The 27,765-nt window shown below is 42.9% G+C and overlaps 1 protein-coding gene across 1 annotated transcript in view; it reads left to right on the plus strand.

The window, feature by feature from the left end:
• Positions 1–27,765, plus strand: part of LOC306831391 (rho guanine nucleotide exchange factor TIAM1-like) — a 103,631-nt gene that overhangs the window by 3,366 nt on the left and 72,500 nt on the right. The window contains 5 exon segments of the mRNA XM_079355479.1: positions 22,048–22,154; positions 24,000–24,646; positions 25,710–25,990; positions 27,019–27,291; positions 27,376–27,607. Of these exon segments, the coding sequence (XP_079211605.1) occupies positions 24,007–24,646; positions 25,710–25,990; positions 27,019–27,291; positions 27,376–27,607 (1,426 nt within the window). The 5' untranslated portion in view covers positions 22,048–22,154; positions 24,000–24,006.

Consider the following 27,765-nt stretch of genomic DNA (forward strand, 5'->3'; position numbering starts at 1 on the left):
AGCAAGCATGAAATCAAAAGAGATGTATACACTGTCCCCACTCATCCCATGTGCTTGTTTCTGAATGCAGCACTCTGATTACTGCTGCTCCCTGTTTACATTGATGAAGATTATCATGAATTGCTTGCAGTACATTGACTCCTCGGTCTGGAGGACACTAACACGTAGAGTGTGGACGATAGATGTGTCTTTATATGTGGTGTCTGGCTGATTACTAATGATTTTCTGTCACGCTGGCTATTCTTGCATGCAGAGGGCCAACTCATCTTGAACTTTGCCAATTTAAATCTCAGCAGAGCTTTAGCTCTTAGATTTTGGCAGTGTCTCACTTTGCCTCTGTTGAGTGTGGGATAAAAGTTTATTCAGCCTTAAAGTGCTGAAAGACATTTTTTTGTCTTCAGACCTGTTCGACGATCAACCCAGAACAACTGATATTTAAAGTTGTAAAGTAGGAGGAAATTATTTTCTATCAGTCAAAATCCTATGCTTAGGTTTAATGAAAAGTCTTGTCTGTAGCTGATTTTTCTGTATGTTATTTATAGACTCAATATAACCCATAATGAAATATAACAAAGTGCAGCTGATTCTGAAAGAAGGCATTGCTGACTGCAGTGCAGCTTCATGGCTTTCTTGTCAAGTTACTTTTGTGTGCATCAGTCGAGAAAAAAAGGGATGTCTGTAGGTATCTAATCATGCAAACATGACAGCAGTAACAATCTTATTGTTAATAAAATGTTTCCTTAAGTTAAGTTAAACTTTTACCTTGTTAATGTAGTGAAATGAGATTTTCTGCTTGTGGTTTGTGCACCCTGCACTCCCATGCTGATCCCATGTAAGTGATTATTCCCAAGTTAGACTATTCTTCATTGTGCTGTGTTGATGCATGAAGTCTCAGGCTTGATTGACCTCTTCACAACTCTCCTGTTTCCTTTGTTGCAAAATGCACCTCTTAGCATTCTTATCTGTAAAAACAATAATGTGTTCTCTTCATCCTTAGCGTTGCTTACCTTCGGCCTGAGCTGAGGTCTAATCAGCCACAAGAATTCAAAGCACATGTGGGTGTGCACAGCCATTAAGAGGAAAAAGTCTCAGCTCGTGCCTACAGTACTGGAAAGTACATGGTATCCTTGGATGTGGTTCAGTTGGTAGAACACTGCAGTTAATGTCAACATGGAGCAGGTAACAGAAATATAAAGGAGTAGTGACAGAGCAAAAAGTTTCAGTTGCTGGAATTATATAAATCGTTTTCCTCAGACATATTTTCTAAATTACGATGAATAATTTTTTAAAACAATGAACGGCTTTGTTGTTTTTTTAACACATTCTATTTAATGTCACGGCTCACAAGTGCTGAGCTGTCAAGCCATTTTACTTACAATGTTCAAAAATAAGATATAGTTGAAGAAAACAACGCTAAAAAATAGGTACAAATTTAAAAAAAATTGTGAGACAATATTGGATTGTCTGAAGGTCACGCTTCTTTACTGTAATAGAATATAAAACCACTAAAGTGTCGCAGTGGTTTATGTTCAGCAACTAAAATACAGTATAACCAACGCTGACAGAACAATATGTAATGCTACTTTTTCAAACCACAGGCAGCTAACATACTCTACATGAATACTAATCAGGCTAGCTTTGGGCTAATGTAGACTGCTAATGTGCTGTATGACCTTGCAGTCTAAGCACAATGATTTACTTCCCCAATAATAGTAACATTAGCCTTTTTTTTTTTTATTTAGCGATGAAGTGTTTATAATTGTGGACGTAACCACCTTGACTGACTGAAGTGTGTGGACTGACATTATAAATTCTCAAGTTTTGCAAAGTAGCTGTTGTTGTTTTCTTTGTGCTACAACCTCATGTGACTGTGGACAGTAGCACTAAGTTATTTAAATTATTCTGTTTGGGCCTGTGGTTAACTTATTAACAGGCTAACCACATCTTAAAGTTCTGCCGACACCAGTACCTACCATTTATAGCCAACATATGAACAAAATAATCCTATTTTACTGTCTGAAATGAGAACAAACTTGAACGCAGACTCAATGTCAAAAACCAACAGGTTACCCCGTGAACAGTCTACAGTATGTTTTCAGGTGCTACTCGGTTGCATGAACATACAACAACAAAAATCAATAATTCATGGCATGTGCCACAGATTATTGATTAATTTTTTATTGAGCACATACTTCTTTGACGGTCTATTTAAACAATTATCTACACACAGCAAGCTATATGTCCTATATTTCCAATATTTCTCTCACCAGTAATCCAAAGCAACTCTTCCTCTCTTTAGATAGATAGATAGATAGATAGATAGATAGATACTTTATTGATCCCGAGGGAAATTCGAGGCATCATTTGAATCTTAAAACTGGTCAATAAAATCCAACCACTGGACAGTTATTAGACTTAGACTGAACTTTATTGATCCTTTTGGGATGACTCCCTCAAGGAAATTTAGGATTATTATCAAATTAGGTTATTATCAAAAGTCAAAATTTATTTTTTTGACTCACTTTTGAAGTCATCCTATGGTTGACATTTTGAGTAAGCAGCAGTTTTGGGCTCTTCTGTGTCAGCCCTGGAGGTTGCCACATTATGTTTGTCCATATTCTCCAAGGCTCCATGAGGAGGTATTAATCTACCCGTGACCCAGAATAATTCACTGACCACTTCTGGAGTTTGATGTGAAACACGGCTGACATTGTCGTGCTTTTTTTAAAAACACGTGATCATCTACAATCGACCTATTCCTAAAAACTATGATGAAATCCTGACAAAGTAGAATCACGTCACATAGAACTGGGGAACACGAATAACTGGGTGTGCTTCTCTGCGTGAAGATAACGGCGTGTGGAGCCATGGAGGAGGTTGGCTCCATTTATGATCGCTCGCAGAAGATTTTGGAAATAATTGACATCTTACCCTCGAGTGAAACCATAGCTGTCTGTCACAGCTCTAAATCTAATACATGTCGCCTTTTCTTTGTCTCCATCATGAAGGTATGCAGTCTAACACCTGATGCCAGTCTTTTCTCCACTTCCAGGGACTGTCAGTCACATCTGTCATCACTATTTATGAGTGTGTTTAGGTCTGTCTATATATCTTTCTCGTTTGTTTGGGGTTTGTTCTTTTTTGACCGGAGTTTACCTATTTCTGTGTGTGTGTGTGTGTGTGTGTGTGTGTGTGTGTGTGTGTCTGCTTCCGCTGCATGTGTGTGCGAATCACTTTGTATATTTTTACATAGGTGTGCACGATGCTAATGGGAACTGTAATGGCGCTAGACGGGGATTAGCGGATATGACCTAAAGCAGTGGAAGTAGCAACTGGTCGCTACTGTGAATCTTTAAAAGGTAGCAGGCCAGAAGCGCTGTGCTATTGTGACCCAGCAGCACATACATTATTCATTAGTTCTCCTTGCATGGCTGGTGATAATGATTTGATCAAATCAGGCAAGGTGGATGGTTTGGTTGGGGAAACGAGGATCGGACTGTGTTCATGTGCGTATCTTTTTTTTGTCCCTTTTTCAAATTCAGAATGTTCATGAATTTTGATATAATATGTTTAGCAAGAGATATAATACGGGGGCTGATATAGGAAACCAATCTCATCCCCCCCACCAGCGCTTAACTGATGTTGACTACCCCACCCACACACACACTCTGTGTAACGTCTGATAAGGACTGATAGGTGGAGTCCATTGTGCTGAAGGCAGGCTCAGGTGTGCAGTAGGACAAGGGAACAAAACCGGCTTAACTTACAGTGCTGCTGAAAAAACAAAACAAAACAAAAAACAGCCTGTTTATTCAACTGAAAATGCGAGTGGTGATTTCTCTTTGCCTTTTTTCCCCCTTCTCGCTGTCATCCATTCAGACTTTCATGGCCAACAACAAACAATGAGTGTGTTCACATTACAAAAAACAGCATGCAAGAAGAATATGAGCGCAAACTGAGCAAAAAGAACAAAACAACAAACAAACAAAAAGAACCCCCCGCCGCCCTGATGTCTCAACTTACATAACATCCTCCACCTGCTGTTGTTATTAATAACCCCTCTGTATTGTGCTTGTGCCAACATGCAGTCACAGCCACTGTCCTTAAACGGCTAACCAGTCGCTCCCAGCTTCTGCAATAATTGCATTACAGGCCAATAACGCTGTGTTTGGGTAGGAGTGTGGGAACTCGGTTGTCCAAGTCCTCCTCTTGGATTGGTTATTTCCTGTTTCAGCTGGCTCCCAGCATTACGCCACTGTCTGCTGCTAATTTGTTAGATAACACTGAAAGAAACAAACATGGAGACGGGAAGGAAGAAGACAGACTGGAAAGAGAACAAAGTGTGATGAGTAGAAAGGTGCTAACAGAATGCCTGTCAGGCTCGTAAAGACAAGAAGCACAGCGCTGGTATTGTCTGAGTTAGGTGCTGAAATGTCAATTTGTGCCTTTGGGGGGGAAAAGCCCTGAATGTGTGTGTGTTGTACATGCATCATTGTGAACTTCTGCCAGTGACTTTGTGTTTGTGACTCTCTCTCTCTCTCTCTCTCTCTCTCTCTCTCTCTCTCTCTTGTTGTGGTTGTGCCAGGTCCTTTCGTGAGATGGGTTTTTTACCCTCCTGCCCTTTGTCCTGACATGTTTGCCTCCATTGATGTTAAATACTACCAACACAGTTATTTCAGGGGCTTCGCTGAGACACAGAGACAGTGGGAAGTCGGGAGCTTGTTATGTAATCGGCCCTGTTTTTCTCATAAAAAGCCCTTCTCCCCCAAAGTCAAACTATTTGGTGAATGATTTGATGACCCTGAGAAATCTGCTCTATGAGAGAAACTTATCTTCACTGGGGAAAAAGTGATTTATTACGAGGGTATCACAACCTCAAATTTGAATATTTAATGAGAAAAACAAATGTCGCCTTATCGTTTTTTGAACATTAAAACATATTGTCATGATGTCCACTGACATCATCATGACTAATGTGTCTAGATCATGTAAACTGACACATCCCAATTGTCTTAACAAAAAAAAATAATAATCTGGAGCTGCAGCTGTTTTATATTTTGTGTGTGTGTGAATCTTTTCTCCACATTTGAATCTAGACAGTTCTTCAGAGAAGTTTAGAACAAAAACCCCCTTAATTTTGTCTGTTAACTTGTTTCATGAAATTACGCTACAGTACATTTATTTCACGGTACAATATCAGTTTGTCCATGCTTGTCTAATTAGCTAATGAATCATTTATAAAATAACCATAAACTGTTATCAGAAGGGAAATCCTCAGATGGGAAATAGACTCTCATGAAACCAAACATTTTATTTTTCCAAACGTTGATAATTTTGTTTGGGCCATTTCACTGTGACATCATTATCTTTTTTTTTTTTTTTTTTTCCAAGGTCAGAGATACTCCCAAAATGTTAGCGACCTCCATACTATTTGTTCGTACCCCTGTCACATGCACCTCGATTGACTTGTCCCACTATAACAACCTGAAGCTTTGAATGAAAACTTATTTTGCACATCTCGGTAAAAGAAAAGCTTCCTGATCATTAGCACGGACAGTGGAGAAGTGTTATGTTTGCTTCTTGAGATAGTTTCTGTCGACTTCTTGTAACTTTTCAGAATAAAACTGGGTCAATCCAATACAATAGTTGTGAATCTGGGGTGACTACATCTGAAGAACCAGACTACAAACTTTTCCAAACTCCCGTTTCTTACCTGCAGGTGAATTTCCTTCCACTCAAAGAGATAAAACGAGGAGAAAATACACACCACCCTTCTCATTCATTCACTTGAAGCCTGTCTAACACAAAATCCTGTTGGTGTTGTAAAAAAAAAGAAAAAAGAAAAAATAGACAAGAGTGAAGCAGCAGCTTAACATGAGCTACAGCTGCTCTCATGGAACTTATCCAAGGAATGAAATGGATTTTTCTTTTGCTACTCCTCACCTCTCTGCCCATCTTTTTGTTCAGCTCTCCTTTCAAACTACATCTCTATTCTCGTGTGTTAAATTTCAGTTCAGGACTCACATTCTTCTTTCTTTCCATTGTGTAGTTGTATATTGTTCCGATCTTTCTCAAAAAAATATCTTCCGAGGATCAGTCGATATTATTCATCTTGCAGGGGAATGGGTCTGTGTCTGCTGTGCACCTGTATACCTTTCTGTGAACCATTGCATGCCTGTGCTTGTCCACTGTGTCCATGTGCCTTTGTTTTTTTTGTTTTGTTTTTGTTTTTCATGTGTGTGTAGAACTTGAGGCCAGAGAGCCAGCAATTAAAAGAGGACTGGGACATCTAAAGGCTTAGAGGCACAGACCCAGCTCACATGCTGGCAGTCAATTGGCAAGCCGGGGGAGGTGAAATTGGAGCGAGAGAAAGAGAGAAGGAACAGAGATGAGAGAGGAAAGGAGGAGGGTAGGGGGAGTGCATGTGGAAGAGAAGGAGAGAACAAGAGAGAGAGAGAGAGAGAGAGAGAGAGAGAGAAAAAAAGAGGGCGGGCTCAGACTCAGGCAGTGCACACACACACACACACACCCTCTCCTCAGCCTTCAGTCTAGTCAGGGCGTGCAGGAGGCAGCATGTGAGAGAGTATGTACTGTAATCTGTGTGTGTTGGTAGAGTCGAATGCTGCGCTGGAGTCCAGGAGGTGTCTCAGTGATGCAAGGATTCCCCTGTTAACCTCCTGAGAGGACACGTGCTGACTGAGTTTTTACCACCACAGGGAATTAACTGGCGCTCACACAGGGGGAAACGCTGGGAGCTTTGACTGGTAAGGTGTTTGTATTCATGGTTTGTGAGCTTTGAGAGTGACAGAGTGGGAGACACGCTGAGTTACTTTGAAATGAAAGATCGGCGTTGTGCGTGCGTGTGACAGGGAGATCTTTTAACCCCTTGGATGAATGGCTATTTTTATGAGAGCGCGACAACATGAGGTGAAGTAACAAGTTCAAATGTATGTATGTGTCTTCCTCTAAGAGCGCTGGCTTTTTGCTGCACAGACTGGAGTCTGTTTGCAGGATTTATGTGTGTGTTTGTTGTGTCTGTTCCTATTAAAAGGATGGCTTGCTTTCTTGCACAAAGACCCCTGTGTGTGAGTGTAACTTCTCCCCATTTGCTGTTACAGTATACTGCTGTTAGGCTGCTTTCATGTACTCTCTATCTAGACACACACATTTACTCTTATACATTTATTCAACACTGAATTCAAAAAAGCCCCCCGGTTCATTTTGCTCAAATGTTTTTACAGTACTCAGTGTGTGTGTGTGTGCATGTACTGTGTGTGTGTGTGTGTGTGTGTGTGTGTGTGTGTGTGTGTGTGTGTGTGTGTGTGTGTGTGTGTGTAATAAAAGGAGTTAATCAATCATTAATACCCTCACATGGGCATTGCCTTTTCTCCCATACTGAAAGTCATTTACAGTACAGATAACCAAATACCTTTACAATCGTCTCGACAGGGATTTCCCGCCTTTGAAAAAAAACAAACTGCTCAGCTCAAAGGGCAAACACAGAAACACAGGCTTTTCCAGACGTGTGTATATTTGATCAGGAGATTTTATGTAACAAGTGCTGCCGAGATTAGATCACTCAAGATAAAAGTGAGGTATGAAAGATGCGCTGATAATAACTATGGTTTGTTGGAAGCTTGTTTAGAGTGCTCAGAAGAGAAGAAGGAAAGGCAAGCTCAGTGCTGAAACTTTCTGCTTTCTTCAGACCATAAGCTGCTTTGAATGTGATAAAGGCATTATGGTACTAAATGTTTGATTGTGTATGTGAGTGTGCTGTAATGAATGGAAAATGACAGGAGTGAGCACTGAAGGACGGATAAGACAAAGGGAGACCTACTGTAAGGACTACTGAAAGTCCTGGAGGAATAGCAGTTCTGTGTCAGAGGACTTGGTTGATTGACAGGAGCCAACAAGAAGGAGTGTGTGTGTGTGTGTGTGTGTGTGTGTGTGTGTGTGTGTGAGAGAGAGAGAGAAAAGATTGTGACGGGTTGCAAGATAGAACAGACAAAAACAAAAGAGGAGAATCAGCACTTGTGCACTTTTACTTTCTGCTGCATACTTCAGACGATTGGACCATCTGCCCCTCACACACGTGTGTGTTAGAGGAGGTGTCAGGTCCCAGCTGTACAGAGGGTCGTCTTTAGGCACCCAGACAGGCAAGGAATGTTCAAAGGGCAAAAAGTCTCTGAAATCTTTTCTCCATCTGCCCTGGAAACAATAAAAAAACCCAACAATGCTCCAAGTTATGAAGTCCAAATTAAGTCTGTTAAAAATACAATTTAGGGGATATTATTTTATGTGTGAAGTGTAAATCCATGGTTCATTTCTTTCTGCCATTGTTCTCAGGATCTTCTGAGCTATACGACATAACAGCATAGGTATCACTCACTGACTATAGTACTCCAAATATGATGTCTTTTGATAAGCCAATAAACATTCGAAGGAGTTCAAAGAGCTTTAGATTGGTAGATAGCTGCTTTGAGATTAAGCTGTTATCAAATGTGTTAAGTAATGTTCCCATCATTAACCAGTTAGGCAACTCTAAAAAAAAAAAAAAAGGAGCTTGGGATCACACTGCCTGTGAAGAGATGTTGATCTGATAGATCTTATGAGCCGCAGCTGATGTAAACTGGCAATATTAAAGACTAAGAAGTTCAGCCCATTTTAAACACCTCAGTGTGTCATAAAAGGTTAACAGCTAAGAAATCCTTTGATTAACTGGTCTCTCTCTCTCTCTCTCTCTCTCTCTCTCTCTCTCTCTCTGTCTCTCTGTCTAGTAATCTTTTCTTCACGTTATCTTTCTTGCTACAACTCACTGCTTCAGTTGCCACGATGAGCAAGTTGAATATTGGCAGGGGGGTTTTTGAGGAAGTGATCCGTAAAAGGGTTTTATGGTGGCAGATAAAACATAGTTTGTGTGTGCGTGTGCGCGTGTGCACACTTTTTTTTTTTTTTTTTAAATTGACAAAGACTTTGTGAAAGCCTGGGGCGGTGAAAAAAAAGGGGGAAGCCATTAACTCATACTCTGTTCCATAATGCCCATCCAGGTTTGTGTGTGTAGCCATTTACTAAGTGTGCAAGTGTGTGTTCAGGACAAATATGTGTGTGTGTGTGTGTGTGTGTGTGTGTGTGTGTGTGTGTGTTGTAGCCATGTGCTCCATCTGTGTACAGTAAGCTAATATAGAGTTAGCGTGAAGGGGGGGATGGGGCTTTGTTAAGTGAGCCTCTGTCAGTGTGTGAGTGGGGCTGGATTGTGTATGTGTGTGTGTGTGTGTGTGTGTGTGAGAGTGTGTTTGTGTACTGACCCAGATTGATACACTGCTCTCATGAGAAAGCAGCTAACCTACAGTGCAGATACAGGTAGGCAGATCCTCTTTTACACACTTCCAGCCTCACTTTCAACACCCACACTCGAGCTCTTCTGATGCCTCTAAGGACTCACTCACAATTACGCCTCTGACTGATAGCATAACTACTACACAGGTACTTTAACTCTAACCTTTACACTAAACAAGTGCACTTTCTCTATCACACACACACACACAAAATGGAAGAGTAAAAACATGTGGATAATCTGTCGCCTGAGTACTACCTATACCATAAACACAAATATTGCAGTCATTCTTCCCCTTCCATGCCAGGCTCATATATTTCACGCTTCTCATAACACACGTTATGAAAGACAACAATGATAACGATCAGTCTGAGCAACAGCATCACAACTCCAGCTCACCACTTTGACCTTGTGGCAGAGCAGCAGGCGCCCCTCTCCTCATCATCACAGAGACCGTACGTAAGATGCAGTTTGATGAACATGTGGCGGGAATGATAAAGGGATGATGCAATTAACATGAAAGGCATGATCCCCCTCTCTCTCTCTCTCTCTCTCTCTCTCTCTCTCTCTCTCTCTCTCCTTCACTTACACTTTCTCAAATCTTCATCCCTCTTCCACAGTGGTCCATTTATTTCTGCTGTTAAGCAAATACAGAGCTTATGCCGCCCCCCGTGCCCCATCTCCTCCCCATGCAATCAAGCTCTTTAAATGTTTGTGTTTGACCGTGTGCCTGTGGATTCTCTGTGTGTCTGCCTCCCCCACTGATGTGTGTCTCTTCTCTCCCTAATGTCCACCGCTGTCTCTTGCATCAAACTTGCTGTCTTGTTGATGGATATTGTTGAAGACTGTGTTGGGAAACCAAGACTTCTTCTCTGGTTGCACAGAGTGGGTTTAATTAAGGTACTGCTTCTGGCACAGTAGCACTTAATAGACAGGCGTGGGGTGATTTTGCAGTTTAGATGATTGGAAAAGGCAAGAGGGCAAGACTTCAGAAAGTGGTGGAAAAAATGCTGCAGAAACGTTACTTTCCTGTCTTGTGAACCATTTTTAAATGAAACGTCTTCAGGCCCTTTAAAGCTTCCCAAATGAATCAGAAGAGAAATCAGTTCTCTTTGTATGACCCGGTCGTAAACGTCGCACCATGTGATACGATGATGATGGGACAAACTGCGCTTCGATGTTTTGACCCAACTCAAATACTTTGGAGATCCGTGGGATTTCACAGACTGCGTATGTGTGTGTGTGTGTGTGTGTGTGTGTGTGTGTTATTGTTTTGGGCCTTTAAAACAAGCTTGTGAGAAGATGAGTAATTGTGTAAGAGACAGGCTGAGCGAGTCAGCGTGAACATGGTGTCACTCTGACGTGATTGCTTGACACCATGTACGTTCGTTTATAATGTCACCCACCCGGTTGAGCAGGACTACAACAGTTTCTGTGTGGGAAGTGTGTGTGTGTGTGTGTGTGTGTGTGTGTGTGTGTGTAATATCAGGTGAGTAACATCTCTCTTTGTGCCAGACCCCTCAACATCAACCCCCTGTAGTGATGAAGAAGAAGACGCAGAAAGAGAAGGAGAAGCAGCAGAAGGGGATGCCTCTAATTTGTTAAGGGGTCCAGACGAGGGGGAGGGGTGTCTCAGCGCTGACATGAGCAGGCATGTGCCCTCGTTCATTTCCTATCTTTTGTCTCCTCTGTGTCTGCTGATGAATTGGGAGTTTCTTCCTTCCTTCCTTCCGTCCTTCACTCCCTCCCTTTTCTCTCTCTCTTTCGTTCTTGCTGGGTTTTTTTGTCTCACTTCTGCCTTTGCTCTATCATCCCCCCCCCCCCCCCCCTTCCTTCCCCTTCTGATGTGACAGCCTCGCCATCCCTGTCATGTCTGCCCATTATCTCTGATCAGTGTTGCGTCCCAGCCCACACACCGTCTCTGGCTGCCAACTGATGATGTACAAATGCGTGCGTGAGTGCGGATGCATCTACATCTTATTTGATATACAGAAGGTCAGAGCTTAATGGCTGCCAGCGGCGGCACCAATTTAAATGTATAACAGGGTTTATAATTTAAAAAAAAAGGAGATGGATGAAAACACAATGATTTGTGCAGTGCAAAGAAGAAAATAAAAAGTAGCAGCAGTTCTGAAGAAATGCAACTTAAAAGCGCGAGTAAATGCTGAAGTGAGGTTTACTGGGAAGATGAAGCAAGAGCTGTTCCCTGAATAGAAAGCTGCTGTTACGACTTCAGAATAAGAGAGTTGAAATGTGTGAAGTGCTGAGTAGGGATTTAAGAGAGGAATTACTGAGGATGTGCAAAGCATGCTTCAAAGGTTGTCTTTAGACGTTTTTTTTTTTTTTTGCACCGGGGAGATTTCTGGGAAACATCCTGTTTTTTTGGTTGTTTTTTTTTTTTTTTTTATCTCTGCCTGGAAATCTTTTACAACCCCTACTCTCTGTGCGATTCTGTACAAGTTTACATCCACAGGACTGTTTAATAAAAGCAGAGGAAAGGAGCTACTTAGCCATCGTCTCTCCTCCATTCTCCTGCGTTCAGCCTTTCCTTCAACCACCAAATTACATTAGTTAGATAAAGAACAAGCTGACCAGAGACTCGGCGCTCATCACATAGTCACACTTCATGTTTCTGCTCGTTGACCTGGAAGTGATACGGTGGGATCGCACAAGGCGGTCTCAAAAGCCTGCGTGTGCATCTCTAAGTGTGTGCACGTGCAAATATGCATGTGAATGTGTGTGCGATGTAGGGGGGAGCTGCTGAAAGCAAGAAATGAAGGCTTAAGGCAAAGCTTTTTTTCCATCTTTGGATTGAGTTTCTTTGGGGATAAGAACCCTGTTGTGCTGTATAAGGTTTCTATCAGACTGTGTGTGTTTCTTTTTTTTTTGTTTTGTTCCGTTGGTGCGTTAGCCTTTAGACTACATGAATGAGTATGTGTGGTCAGAGTGCCTTTGTGCTCTCCCCCTCAGGCCTGCACTCAGATGTCAGAGAAGTCGTGTGGAGTTTATACAGGTCACTAATGTGCTGAGAGGGGAAGCTCTTTTCACCGTAACCACTCACGGCCCAAACAATAACCCACAGCCCGAGTCCACACAAGAGCTCGACTCCAAGGAAATGGACCCATTGACCTAGATCGTATCCCATCGAAAAAGAGACGCCACGTCAATGTCGTGTCGGCGACATCTCTTTTTCAGAAGTCGTGTTTTGTTTTTATCACAACACATCTTTAGAATTTTACAAGTAGACAGGATTTTTGTATATTTTTTTATTGTTACAGACAGTAGACATATCAGGAAGATATGCTTGCTTGCTTTCAACTCGTCTGTCTGAGAGTACGTCCTATGCTAAAGGAAGCAAAATAAAGTCAAGTCATTGAATTAAAGGTTTTGGTCCTTGTTGCTCATAAATGTAGATCATATTGAAATCTAACACAGTGTATTTTGTGTCCAAAACATGTCCGAATACCCTTCAGGTTGTCAACTTCGGTTGTGTCTCTTGAACGTTGTCGTACTTTGTTCTCAAGTTAAAGTCACCACAATTATTAATACAATACGTTTTACAAACAGGAAGTCTGCGTGGAAAAGGTTTAGACTGAAAAGCTCAGAGGTTGGATGAAGGATCCTTTGGATGCTCTCACAGGTGCTGAGGCTACATGCAAACCCGGCAATTGATTGAAGATGACACATCTGTTTCCTCGAACAACAAGGCTCCTCTGAGACGGGAAATGACTGCAGCAGTTTACTGTCACTGAAATTTGAGGAACAATTATGCAACGTTCTGGGTGTGGGTTCTCTGCTTCTGTTACACCTACAGATACTGATGATGTGTGATGGCGTGTGTGTGTGTGCGTGTGTGCACGCGTGTGTGTATGGAGTAAGTACAATGCTCAAATGAAGAAGTTGTTAGAGGACGGTTGGTCTTCTTGGAAAGTAACCAAAAAAATTTAAGTTTAAGAATTTTGTCTGAATTTAAATTTGATTTGTACATTGTACACCGATACCGGTCGACTTAAAGTTGACTAAATGTGACTTTGTGTTTAAAAGAAACTCAGACTGGGACTTCCATGAATAGTAACCTTTTTTATTATTGTTTTAGGCATTCTCTAACTTCTGTTGTCCTGGACTCAGACGCCGCTCAGTAAGCTGTTGTTTGTCTGTAACATTCTTGCCGAACATTCCCCCCCCCCCCCCATCCTTGGCTGCGCTGCATTGTCTCCGGTCTCTTCTTCAAGGGGGGGTGCTTTGTTTGCGAGCGCTGCTGTTGACTCAGGTGCAGGGATGCGTACAACAAACTTCCCCTTCCAGCTCTTGCTCCCCTCGTTCTGTCACTTCCTTTTTGCCCCTCAACTACCTGCTCGCTCACCTGCGTCAGCTGATCTTTCATTTGCTCTCTCCTCTCCTCTGAATTCTCCATCTTGTTCCTCTTCCCCGAACACGTCCTTGTGTAGTCATACCAAATCCTCTCTCTCGCTGTAACGATGAAGGTGGTAATACAAAGAACTTGTTGGGCCTCAGCAGAAATCTTAATGAATGTCGTAATGATAGTGTTGGGTTGGGTTTTATTAACTGTGTTAGCCTCACTTTTAAACCACACTTTTCACCACATATCTGAATATTAGCTTAAAGTGAAATCCAACATCTTTGTGATCGTCTTTCAGTTCATAACTGCATGCCGTGTTTTTAGTACAAAAAAAGAGGCAGAACTCTCCCTCCATAAGATGTGTTACAAACAATCTGGGGACATACAAACACACTAACAGGGACAATAATCTCCTCGGATAGTCCTACTGAAGTCATAGTGTTACTGTCAACAAACCATGCCTGTTCACATTTGCCCTGCTTCCAACTGACACAACATCTATCTCTATCAGCCCCTCAGGACCTATCAGCACCACTCCACCTCCTTACCCCTCATGTCTCCTTCCACCTCAGCACACATCATTCATCTCTCTACCTGTGACCCATCACTCCATTCCACCAGCTCCCCACTGCTCTAACAGCCTCTCATCCCCCTTTTCAACGCCATTATACCTTCTTTTTTTTTTCAGACCCTGTTGCCCCTCTCATCTCACCCCCCTGTCTCCACCTCCCACCTCAATCCGTCTACCTTTGCCTAAAACCCTCTTATCCCCTCTCTCTCTCTCTCTCTCTCTCTCTCTCTCTCTCTCTCTCTCTCTCTCTCTCTCTCTCTCTCTGTCTTTTTCTCACTCACTCATCCACCCTGTTATTTTATGTCTCTTCAGCTGGCACAGAGCGGAATAGCAGGTATTACCAACCAATTTGGCGACATTCACACCTGTCTGTGTTTGTCTGCAGGTGTTGATACGCGTCTTACAAGGTGTTATGTGTTTCAACTTTGCCGCATTCTGCACCGAAAAAAAATATTTGATGTAATTATTCACATGCTGGAATAAGCGACACCAAAACAGCTATTTAACATTATGATGTTCAATCTAAAGGATAGATTTTTATTTTTATTTATTTTTTTGCATAAATGATTTGATCCTGAATTCAGAAAAAAAAAAAAAAAGTCACCCATAAAAGTTCATTTTAAGAAAGAGTCGGCACCTTTTTTGATCCAGTAGATATCGCCCTTGAGCACCGGCATGAAACCAAAACAAACTGCTGTTTTGTGACACCACCTCTATTCTGAAGCCTCCGCTCTCTTCCAGTGACACACCTCCAACTCCTTTTGAAATTGAACAAAGGAGCTGTCAAATTGGAACGTACCAAAATTTAGCGTTTAACGCAAGCGGAGGCCTGGTCCTGAAACAGCTTTTCATTATACACAGTCATGACTCAGAGAGACAAATAGAGATGATATAGTGGGTTTCTGCTCTATTTATGTGTAACATGTTGCACATTCATCCTTTAAGGTAGACAGATGTTGAAACAACAGCACAACACAACGACGTGTGTCCATTCCCTCTTCATCACTTTATTGCCATGTCGACCAAGTCGAGGAGAATTTGTGTCAGTGCAACAAAAAACACAGAGCACGTAAAAAAACTCAAACTCAGGGAAACGGATCCAGAGATAGAGAATTAATTGATACGTTAATAAAGAGAGTTAGCTAGTTCCAGCTAAAACAATACCTTAGCGGTGTCTCTGACATCTTTTGCTCATTATAAAGATTTATTGACCTGGACAAAAAGAGACCTCTCTCATATTGGCCATGACTGACCTGCTGCTGTCTAATCTCAGATGTGTGTTGTCTGATATTGTGCCTGCTAGCACGCTTAAGTTTCTTCACTACATGCCAGTCAGAGTTCGTATCATTGCTCACATGTCATTTCAAGTAATGCACATAGCCCGCCACATCCATAGAACACTTTCCTGTATTTCTGTGACGTCTTGCTTTATCTTATTTCTGCACTCCCAGCCGCTCCTCCCCCAGGCTGCGCTCTGCCCCGCAGGGTTTCTACGGTTACCAGCTGAATCTGGAGCACAGTCAACGTCTCGTCCCGCTCCTGCTGGATAATTAAACAACACTTTTGGCTGCTGCTGCACTTTTTTTTCTTTTTTTTTTGGAGCAGCAAATCACCACATGAATATTCAGTTGATTGGTTTGGATTATGAGGAAGTGGGAATTGTCTTTCGCAGTCATTATTTCATCAGGAAGAATGAGAGAGCGCTGATTGAGAATTGGTGAGGAACAGGTAGATCCGTTTTAGCAACATTCACCAAATCAGAGTTTGTGTCGTACAACCTGCTGCACGACAAGGCAGCGCCTGAAAAAAAAACAAGAGGATTTAAAGCAGCATAGTAACCTGCAACAGGAGCCACATGGTGGGTTTAATTTCGGCTTACACGCCTTCATCTGCTCCTTCATCTCAGAACAAGCTGGAGAATAGAGCACTCTGATCTTTCAGTCTAAAAGCCTCACATTAAAATATACATCTCTGAAGATCATAATGGGAGGTTTAAATCTATGGGGTTTCCTGTCTTTGATTTCACACAGGCACTCGCTGATCGCTGAGTTTGCAACGAGGCAGCAGCAGCAGCTCCACAAATTCATTGACTCTCCCAAGCCTCTCACTCATTGAAGGAGGACTGGTGGTAGGAGGATTTTCTTTAAAATATGGTAATCCTCTGACTGCGCCGTGCAGCACAGACAGTCAGCTGAAATCTGAGTTAAGGAGCATACAGCGTAAGCTCCCGGAAAGACGGAGGAGCGTATTTAATGAAGTTAGTGACACTTGAGGAGTAAAGTGGAGCGAATTGGCCGACACTGAATTTCCAATAGCCTTTATTTCTTCCCACAAAATCCTGTGATGCCACACAGGGTCTGACCCACAATCTGAAACCCGTAGTATGTGTCTGTTTGCAGATGATGCGCTATAATTCAAAGCTGTCTTCGCCCTCCTGTTTGGAACTATCTTTATAATAAAGTGGGCTTGGTTTTTGTCACTCACTTGCACAAGAATTGGCAGTACATTTCCTCACAACACATTTCCCTAAATCTTTACTCTTTCTTCTCCACTTCTCTGTACGAAGATGACAAATTGAGGGGACTAATGAATAACAATCATCTCATTTCCTCCCACTCCACTTTGTTCTGTCATTTTTTTTCTTTTTTTTTTTATGCTTTGCCCTCCGCGGCAACCTCGAAATGAAAGCGCTCTCCAAGAAGGAATTATGATTTGTCTCTCACCAGTTAAAAGAAATTAATGTTTGATTTAAGCAGCTGCCGAGACTCATGCTTGCAGGCGCTCTGTTTGTGTGTGTGTATGTGTGTGTTTAAGCTGTGAGAGGTTGGGGGGGGGGGAGGCGGCGCGTGTCTTGTCAGATCCCGAAAGGATGAATAAGAAGCTAATCTCCCTCTCCCAGGGAATTCTTCCAGTGATGTTTCAGACAGTCCCGTCTCTGAGGGACTCTGGAAGTGCAGTGGAGTGTGCGCTCCCAGCCTCACAACGGGATGTTTTTCCAGAGCACATTTGATTGTTATCTCAACACTGGATCGACGCAGCTCCTTCTCAAATGGGAGCAATAAAAACTCAGCTGGGTGTGCACATTCAGACGAGCAGGAGTCCGTTGGAGATCCTCATTTTGTTTTGACCAGCTGAGCTTCCCTGCGCCTCGCCGTCGTCACGTGTTCTTCACACTGTCTTCCTTATCTTTCAGGGCAGGTTTGCTCAGCGTCAACAACAACAACAACAACAACAACAGGGAAGCCCCAGCGTACAGTCACGCATGCATGCATTTTTGCAAGTGCGTTTGTGAGTATTTCTGGCGGCGTGTGCAGCGTTTTATGCAAATGGCCACCATGGCAACACTGATAAAACTGTCACCCGGAATCCCAAAGGTTTGACTTCCCTTAAAACGGCCCATCCAGAAATTCCTTTGTTTACCCCCTCCAGAGTGTCAACCTTAGCGACTTCATTCTCGACTCAAAAGTTGGAACGGTAACCATCTGAGGAATGCCAAATGTGTGGGAAATGTCCCGAGGGAAGGGCGAGTCCATCATGTGGTTTGGGACTTGATGGGGGGTCGGTTGTGGTTCAGCAGGGGGCAGAGAAAGGTCAGAGAGATCAGTCAGGCTGAGAACTTCTCGGGTTACAGCCGTGTCTAGACCACTCACCGTTGTTGCTTCTTTTAACATCTCTTTTACTGTTGGGCTATTTTTTTCTTCTGGTCATTTAGTTCAAGCCAGAAGAAAGATGTAAAATTAATCACATTCACACACAAGTGACAAACAAGTATCATAATAGAAGAATGAAACGATAAGTAACATTTTGAGGACTGTGATCAACATTTGTTTGTATAGACAATATACTCCATGGTCACTTGGTGCTCTTGACGATGTATTCAGTTGTTTAACAGTCTTTCCGTTCCTAATAGCTTAGCAGAAATAGGTTGTAATGTCATCTTCAGGAGTTGAACAACAGTTCACAACGAACATGATGTCTTACAAAAATCAAGACAAGGATGACGACAGCGGTATCAAGACGGTTTGTTATCATCTTTAGATGCGAGGCACGCTAAGAGTGTTTGAAAACATCATCATTTGTCGTCCGTGTCTGATTTTAAGTAGCTGCCCCAGCGTGCGGTCCAGACTCTGACAGCTTCAGAAAAGCAATGAGACAGGTTTTTGTTCGACTTCAGTCGCAGAGCTGCGCCGTACAGTAGCGCACATCAGCATCCACGTCACGGCTGCTTTGAGTCTGGAAATGTGGAGCTGTGTGTGTCATGTAGGGTGGAGCTGGGAGACAGGTGCAGAGATGAAAAGATAGGTTTGGGGGGGGGGGGGGGAGAGAGAGAGAGAGAGAGAGAGAGAGAGTAGGGTGTGCCTGCTCCATGGCTGTTCTGACAGGCCTTTGGTACTTTTCCAAAGAGTGTGAGTGTGTGTGTGTCATTCCAATGAAACCTGCTCATTTGAGATTCTCTTGGGATCGTGCAGGTGTGTGTGACTGAAGGTGTGTGTGTGTGTGCGTGTGCGTGTGTGCGCGCGCGCCTTTGTACTTAAACTACCTGCTCGCGTGTGACCGTGATTGACGTGAGAGCCCAAAGGTGTCGAGAGCCGTCCTAACGCAACACTGTGCTTATGTGGCTGTATGAGTTTGACAGCAGCTCCAGTGCGGAGCTGTTTGTGACTGTAGTTAAAGAGCATATCTAATCCCAGTATGATACTCACGCCTGTCTCTGTCCATCTCTTTGTCTATTTGACAAAGCCAGATGTACTTATGAAAGATTCAAATCCATTTTTTAATCTCCTACTCGATATCAGCATCTGTCCTGATCGGCCCTGATACTGTTTAAAAGGAAGTATATGAGCGAGCTTGCCCGTCAATGCATCCATCAAACACACACACACACACACACACACACACACACACACACACACACACACACACACACACACACACACACACTAGCAGGCCCCCTGGTTCCCAACTTTATTTAAATCGTAAGAAAATAACAAACAAGAACTGTCAATAATATAAAAAATAATGAAATGGTGGTGAGATTTCAGTGTTGATCAATTCAGTAAATAAAACATCTAAATAAAGAAGGAAACTTACATTTTTCAAGAGATGTGTTTTTATGAAGACGTATGGAATTGTGTGTGTGTGTGTGTGTGTGTGTGTGTGTGTGTGTGTGTGTTGAACTGCTGTGAGTGGCCCTGTCTGAATGGTAATGATGCTCGTGCTGCTGTTGTGCCGGCCATTGTTGTTAACACACTCTCTCTCAGTGTGTTAATATACTGCCGAGACTGAGGGAAAGAGAGCGAATAATTATGTTTCCCCTTTTGTCTCGGCTCCCTCAATTAAGCCCCAAAGAGAGGCAGCCAGAGCACATGTCTACTTATCCACTTAAAGCTCGGCAACAATAGGACCCCCCCTAATGTCGCTCTATCGCTCGCCCTTCCTCGCACGCAAGCTCTAATTCTTCATTTCCTGCTCCCCTTGTTTTATTTTCACTTTTTTTTTTAATATAAAACTTCTATTCATAGCACCATACCCCAATATTTTTTTTAATATTTTTTTCCCCTCCTATCCCTCCTGTGTCTGAACCAACCTCTGCTCCCTCCCTTCCTGTGGATGTGTTTTTCGCCTGCAGCCTTGCCTCACCTCTCAGCTCTACAGGGGTTTAAGCAGAGAGTCCTCCCCCTCCTCCCCCCCTCGTTACCCTTCTCTCCCCCCCCCCCTGCTTTGCTGCAGGGCACTGGGAGAGGGAAAAACGAAGAGACTAAACATTTTCGACTGTGCATCGCCAGAGGACAGGCAGCAGTTCGACGTCCCCTGTGCTGTGTTAGGATTGTTTTGTTTGTTTGGTGCGTGCGTGTTTCACTCTGTGTTTAGAGTATAGACGGTCTACGGGTTTTTTCAACCGCAACTCACAGTTCATGTTAAGGAGAAGGTGCACTACCTTGTGTTTGTTTAGACATTTCACAAGCCTAATGCTGTAAGGGAGCGTATCTTTGCAGCTATACATCTCTACATCACTAGGCCGACTCATGTTTAGACATATCCGAGACAACGACAACGATTCATGACCACTCGGCTGTTTAAAAATGAGCAGGCCCAACTCAGACGATATCTCGCATTCGCAAACCCCTGTGAGTAATTATTGTTGAAATGATAACAAAAATCTTTTGTGTGTTTTGGTTTGTTTAGGAAAGGTGGGTGGTCAGCATGTGGGCTTGGATTAGCCTGGGAAGAAGGAAGGATGAGAAATAAAAAGGGGGAGGGGCAAGACAATAATAAGAAGAGGAGGTGAAGTATCAGGGTCAAGTTTATCTTATGTAAGCACTTCCCACAGCTGGGGGTAACATTAGCTGCTGCAGCTAAGCTATATGTTTAGATACATGAATGTGGACCCATACATGGTGTGGCGTCTTGTCATAGTTGACCAGAGGACCAAATACTGTTTATGGTTTCTGTGCATGTGCTCGGCCTTCATCTTCGCTTCTCCGTTGTCCTTTCCACTTCTCCTTTCAGAGCTCTCGTTTCTTTCTTTTCCCAGAACAGTCAGACAATCTGCTGCTTAAACACACTGACAACGTCGTCTGATTACTACCAATTACAAACGCAGCAGTCGTCAAAGTTTAGTGGAAATAAAAGCATTTTCATGCCGACTATGTAAACCAGATGGAACGCATGCCGTTGTCTTGTATCGTGAAACATTGCCAGTAAAAACAACTTAACAGATGTGAACTATCTGAATGGGACATGTGCAGATGAACATCTGCTTTGCCGTTGATCATTTTGCATTTTTTTCCCTTTTTATGTCTTATTTGACTGTATAATTTTTTTTTTTTTTTGCTTAAAGGCTTACTATCACACGAACACATCTGACAACAGTGTTTGCAGCAATAAAGCCAGCAGTCAATCTCTTAGCTCGCCTTTGAATTCTTAAACTATCCAGCTGAGAGGCGTCGTCAGTTGTTTTTATTTCCTCGGATTTGTGTAGAAACTACAATTTTATCCGATTGTGAACCCAAAATATGTGCAAAACTAGACACAAGGGAGCATGCTCACACTTGCGTACCTTCACACTGTACATACCATGTTATGGAAAATCAAAGTCTAAGCAGCTCAGGGCTTAAGGAAAATTAGGATGTGTTGGCAAGCCTTATTTAATTGACTCTTAAGCTGTAAATCATTTCTGCATAGCTGCTTTCACCTTCTGTCATCACCAACAGTGTGTGTGTGTGTGTGTGTGTGTGTGTGTGTGTGTGTGTGTCTTTGTCTGCGGGGAGACAAGGGGTGTTTCCCAAAATGTTCTGTGCTCATGCTTGAACATGCCTGCATGGTTTCCAGTCGTGTGACATTCAGGGTGTTCTTCAAAGAACAGGTTTCCCCCACTCTTCAGGTCTGAGGATTGTTTGTGATGATCTGTGAGTTAGTGATTAAATGTGTTTTTGTGTGTGTGTGTGTGTGTGTGTGTGTGTGTGTGTGTTTTGTTAGCCTTGCATTACCTCCAGGCTTACTGACCACGGCTCCATTCATCCTTCTCTTTCATCCCGGATGTTATTTCTTATCTCATAGACTCCCTCTCGAGTGAGCTTCGCAGCTTTCCCTTCAAGTTCACGTACCTGGCAGATCTCCTTTCTCTCCCTCTACGTCTCTGCAGCAGTTTCAGAGAACGCTTTCTGTTCCTGTCCTGTGTCTCCTCTTCTGCTTGCATTTTGACACATCAGGTCACTTTGAAGTTGTGAGCGCTTCCCTGTAACACTTCTCTCTCTTCTTCCTCTGCTTGTTCCTCTCAAGGCGAACTGACACCACATCGTTTGAGGATGTGTGGAGGATCATGCCGTCTGTGACAGATGACACCAAATAGACGATAAGAAGCTGGTGATGCTGCAGCTGAACTATAGGTACAGTAACTACATTTTCTACCGAGCAGTCGCTCATTGCTGCAAAAATAAGTTCCTACCAGCTCGTTTGAATATCTTTGCTTGTTTGGTTAACACTGGGCATCAGTAATGTGATAGCTCTTAATACTGGATTCAATACTGTGCTTTAACAGATTTTTGACATGTGCATTTTTTTATTTTTTTTTTGTGCTCCGCATTTTTGAGCCCACACGGAGAACCTGATGGTGTGGGTTTGACGATGTATGACTCAGAGGGATAAACTGACCTGACTCAGCAGCTCCGTGTGCTTATATAACAGAGAGCAGGAGATGGAGATTTGGCAGAGTGCAGCAAAGAAAATAATTTGTTTGATAATGTCTGTGAAAATGACTAATGGGAACACCACTAAGAGAGTGCTGAAGACAGGAGAAGATTCTGGGATAACAAAAAGTGCACACACAGTTCCAAATAGATAGATAGATAGATAGATAGATAGATAGATAGATAGATAGATAGATAGATAGATAGATAGATAGATAGATAGATAGATAGATAGATAGATAGATAGATAGATAGATAGATAGATAGATAGATAGATAGATAGATACTTTATTAGGAAGACCCACCAAGAACCCCTCTGTAAAATGTAAGCTTTTTATGCACTAAATACATTTTAAATGAGCTTTTCGGTGAGCTGTCCCTGACCGATTTCAAAACATTAGGTTTTAGTTCAATTAGCCAAAAAACCTGGCGACGCTGCCTCCTGCTCAGCTGTTGGTGCTTGATTTCATTTGCTTGACAGCTCAACTATACAGAGCATTCAAAGAGATCCTGGATACCTCTACGGCCGGTTAATGGGCAACAAAGTGTTACTCACTCATCCAGCACACAGATTGACCCGGTTTTTCAGCAATAAATGTGACACAGTAAACGTGCCAGTGCCACGGGGGATGGGGGGGCTGCTGTTTGGTAATAATTGAAAAGAAGAGTATACTTTCTGGTAATGACAAAAAACTATTCTACGTGAAAACTTCCACAAAAAGAGGGTTTTAACAAAGTGGCTTTTGTAAATAAACTAAAACATTACCTATTCCGGATCATTATTTTTGCTTAGAGTAACTTTTTTCCCACAATTCTTTTTTTTCCCTATGAACAGAACCATTATATGTCTATAAAATACTGGTGACTGACTACCTAAGACTAAGAAACAGACCCAGCATCATGTGCCATCTGTCAGCCTTTAAAGGATCTTAAAAGGCTAACAGCAAACAGTAGTTTTTTATGAAAACTCAGTATTAAAGCGCAACGCAAAAACAATATTTGTTTCTGTTTTTTTTGATAAATTGTCTCCCCCAAAAGCCCCTTTCACACAAGCCGTGAACACCTGAACATTTTCGACATTGTCCGCTGATGTTGCATGTTTGTACACAAATCGCTGAATCTGTTCACTTTCACTTTCTCCACACATTTTTTATTTTTTTTCCCAACCATCCACCCAGTTCAATGTCGGTGTAAAGTCAGGGTGAATAAGTGAACACAGCAGGAAATAGTCAGGAAAATGTAATGCGAGCAGGAAGCTGATGGGCAATGACATCATTCGAGAGCTTTTATACTTATTTAGCCTGGTTTATACTTCTGCTGCGAATCAACGGCTAACCCTGCTATAGTGAGCTACTCCATTGACAGCCCTTCAAACTTGGTGTGTCTGCATCGCTCTGCAGTACTTGGCAGTGAGATTCCTGTGCTTGCTATTTAGCCATTTTCAGATTTCTTGTTTGTGTCCAGAAAAGCATTCAAACAAAGACACAATATGCCAAACCCTGCTTTACAAAAATGCTTTACAGATTCTTCTTCATTTATTTGCAGTTGAATCATGGGCAACGTAGAGAGTCAGAATGGGGACAGCGGTCTCTATGGTGATGTGACGGGACATCTCTCGCGTAAACATACGTCCCGGTCACTTCGTCTCTCCAATAAACAGCAAATCACCCGACGCTCACGACACTCTTCTTCAGTCAAACAAGAACACAGAAACTCTGAAGCCTCAACTCGCTCCTCCAGCACGCCGAGCATCCCGCAGTCCTTAGCCGAGAACGGTCTGGAACCTTTCAACGCCGCTGATGAGTTTGGAGAGTTCGGCATCAACCCCCACTGGACTCAGCGTGTCGCCATGACAATGAGGCCGGAGTCCTATCAGCAAGACGATGACCTCTTGGCCACACCCACGCCCGAGACCTCAGAGGCAGACACCGTGGCTCAGGATGGAGGAGAGGACTCCATGGGCGAAGGGGAGGGGGACGGTATTGGAGAGGAGAGGTACCTGCAGCGGATGACAGAGGGTCCACGGGAGGGAGGGAGTTTTAAAAAGAAGCGGTCCAAGTCTGCAGATATGTGGAGGGAAGACAGTCTGGAGTTCTCCATGTCTGACCTGAGCCAGGAGCATCTGACCAGCACAGAGGAAATGATCGATGGAGAAGAGGAGGAGCAGTACACACGCCCGAGAGCCAGTGCAGGTGAGGACGGTAAACACCCAAATATTGGTGATCAGACTACTTTTTTAGACAACATTTTCGAATGTAGCATTGAGAGATGTCCACTAAAATGTTTTCCATTCGGATACCTTGAGATTTGGTACCTTCTATCCCTTTGATACTTGAGTACTTGAGTACACTGAAGGAATCCTACACTGAAACAGTGCAAGGAAAAAACTTTGCTGTAGCTATCGCTGCTCCTCCTGGCGTCAGGAGAATAATGTCAGAGAATAGTTTGTTTTCTAAAATTAATACTAGAAATGAAATACAAGAAAATGAATACTGCTAGATTTAAATCAAATAAAACCTCAGATGACAAAATAAAACGCACTTACTGTGTTATAAACACAGCACACTGTTTTTAGCGTGTCTGAAACAGGTTTTGTTGTCTGAACAACTACAATCTTCTTTTAAAACCAAATCATTGCTTTCATCGAGAAAGGAAACTACACTCTCGAGGTATGGGCTTCACCATGCTATATATCTGTGCATGCGTTCATGTGTGTGAGCTCGATTTGATGCACTTTGCAGTCGATGAGGCTGGTGGTAAGAAATTGCAGACACTCACAGAGAGACAATTTGTGAAAATCTGTTGATTGATAAGGACCGTCCTTCCATCGGCTGCAGCAGTTCACTTGATCACAGGGTTGTTCGCCTCACCCGCAGCGCGCAGAAGCCGCTTGATTTCAGTGCAATAGCGGGTGGTAGCTGGTAATTTAACTGCAGAAGGTGTAAGTGCTGCCCCAGGAAGTTGGCTAGCTGGGAAAAATGAATGGGCTACCTGCGCGTACGCACACACCTACACACACACTTTTCTCTCACAAAATCATACAGATTCACAGGAGGAGCCAGACACATGTGAGGAGGTTCATTTACACGTCAAACCTGGCAAAGCAATCTGACAGTAATTGACAGTAATCAGTATCCACCACCTTCAATTCCATCATTCAAACAGGTATTTACACACTGCTCTGCAATGACCGTGTGTGTGTGTGTGTGTGTGTGTGTGTGTGTGTGTGTGTGTGTGTGTGTGTGTGTGTTTCAGGCTCCGCTGAAAGGGCATCGTCTCTGGACCATCTGTGCAGCCAGCAGAGCCCTGGCCTCAGGGGGAGCCGCTTTGCTAAAAACCGAAGGGATGCAGAGTGCGATGGAGATGGAGAAGGGGAGGAGGGGCTGATGTCTCCAACTGAGGAAGACTGCGGCGGCTATGGAGCGTTCACACTCCCTTGCAGACGCTCACACTGCCTGTCCGAAGGCTTGGCAGGGCTGGGCATCCCATCTGCACCGCGTCCTGCTTTCCAAGGACGCCGCGCACAAACTACTCAGGTTAGAGCACAAAATATGTAAACAAACGCACAGACAAAGTGGAAATCATGTTAGATGTAACTATTTTTCTCGTTCTCTCTTCAGAGCTCCTTAGATGGTTTTGATAGGTTTGTGTAACTGTAGTGCCAAGCAGTTCATGTACATGGGGACACTAGAATCACTCAAGAGATTTTTCACATCTGCTAAAACTCTGCTGTTTATGTGTCGTTTTTCTTTTTCTTTTTTTTCCTGTACCTGCAACAGAGTGATCGTGTTTATTTATGTAGAGGGCAAAGGGATTATGAGGAGTCCGATTCCCCCTCCAGAAACGAAAGCATTAAAGCAGAACATCTTTCATGCCCTATTCACTAACCGCACACACACACACACAGTCCTAACATGCATACACATAAACATGAAAATGTATGGACGCAATGTTGAAGCTTTTCTTATGATCTCACAAAAGCACATTCACCCAAGGATAAAAGAGAAAGAATTCACGTAGAAAAACATTGACAAGTGATTTAAAGGACAAGAAAAAAGAAAGTAGCTGCTTTTTGTGATTTGTATTTGTCATTGATGAAAGAAAAGTTGCCATTTATGTAGAGGGTGCAAAAGAAATAAACCAGGCTATTCTTTCAACTCTTCTTTCAAAAACACCCCAAGCACCTTTGGATGGCAGAGAGCACCCGAAGTTATCATTATAAATTCATCCAGCCAGGCTAAGGGTTTTTTTAGAGAGGATATGAATAGATCCACAACACTGCAAAACAAAGAGAAAAAAAAGCAAGGCAGTCTCAGTTTGGTGAAAGAAAAGAGTCCAAGCAGTGAAAAATATTTTTGTAGTGAATAATGTCCTTTAAGCAGAAATGCATTTCAAAAACGTGCCTCATAGGTATAAATATACACAAATATACACCCAGAATCAGGTCATGGATGTATATACCTGTAGTGTAGTGTGAATAATTTACGTTATTTAAATATCTATATTAGTTTTTGTATATTCATACACAAGTTAATGAGCCCTTAACTGTTTTTCTTGCTGACAGGATATCTCTGGTGTTTTGGGCGAGGGAAGTGAGTATGGCGACAGTGGCATCGATGGCGTCGCCACGGAGATAGACGGAGACGGAGAGCTGGTGTCAAGGCGCTGCAAGGCCATGTCGGCGTCTTTCTCGGTGTATTCAGCGACCGAGAGCAGCGTTTTTAACGGGAGCGACAGTGGAAGCAGCAGCGCAGGAGGAGGAGACGGACGAGGCGGCGAAGGAGTCAGGGGAGGCGTCTATGAAAACTTCAGGAAGGAGTTAGATAATCAAGCCTGGGTGAGTCCCTCTGTTTGCATCTGTTGTGTTTCTTCAAACACGTTTGTTATATAATTACATTTTACCATCTCTCTCTCTCATCAGACACATCATGGTCAGGACTGCACGGAGGAGGCTGGCTCTGCTGTGAGTGACGAGCAGAGTAGCGGGACACTGAGCAGTGCCTATCCATCAGACACTCTGATTGGCTCTGCTCAGGGGATAGTCAGGAAAGCAGGGGCTCTGGCGGTGAAGAACTTTTTGGTTCACAAGAAGAACAAGAAAGTGGAACCTGCAACGAAGCGCAAGTGGAAACACTACTGGGTCTCTCTGAAAGGTGTTGCATTTACTACAAATACTATTATGTCTGAGATATTTTTTGGATTTCTACTGATATTTGCAGATTACAATGCAAAACATTTGGATATGTGGTGATTAAGAGAAAGCATCTGCAGGTTTCTTTTCTCCTTGATATAGAAAAACGGTAACACGGTG

Source organism: Symphodus melops, assembly GCF_947650265.1.
Source record: "Symphodus melops genome assembly, chromosome: 11".
In the NCBI taxonomy this organism is placed as follows: Eukaryota; Metazoa; Chordata; class Actinopteri; order Labriformes; family Labridae; genus Symphodus; species Symphodus melops.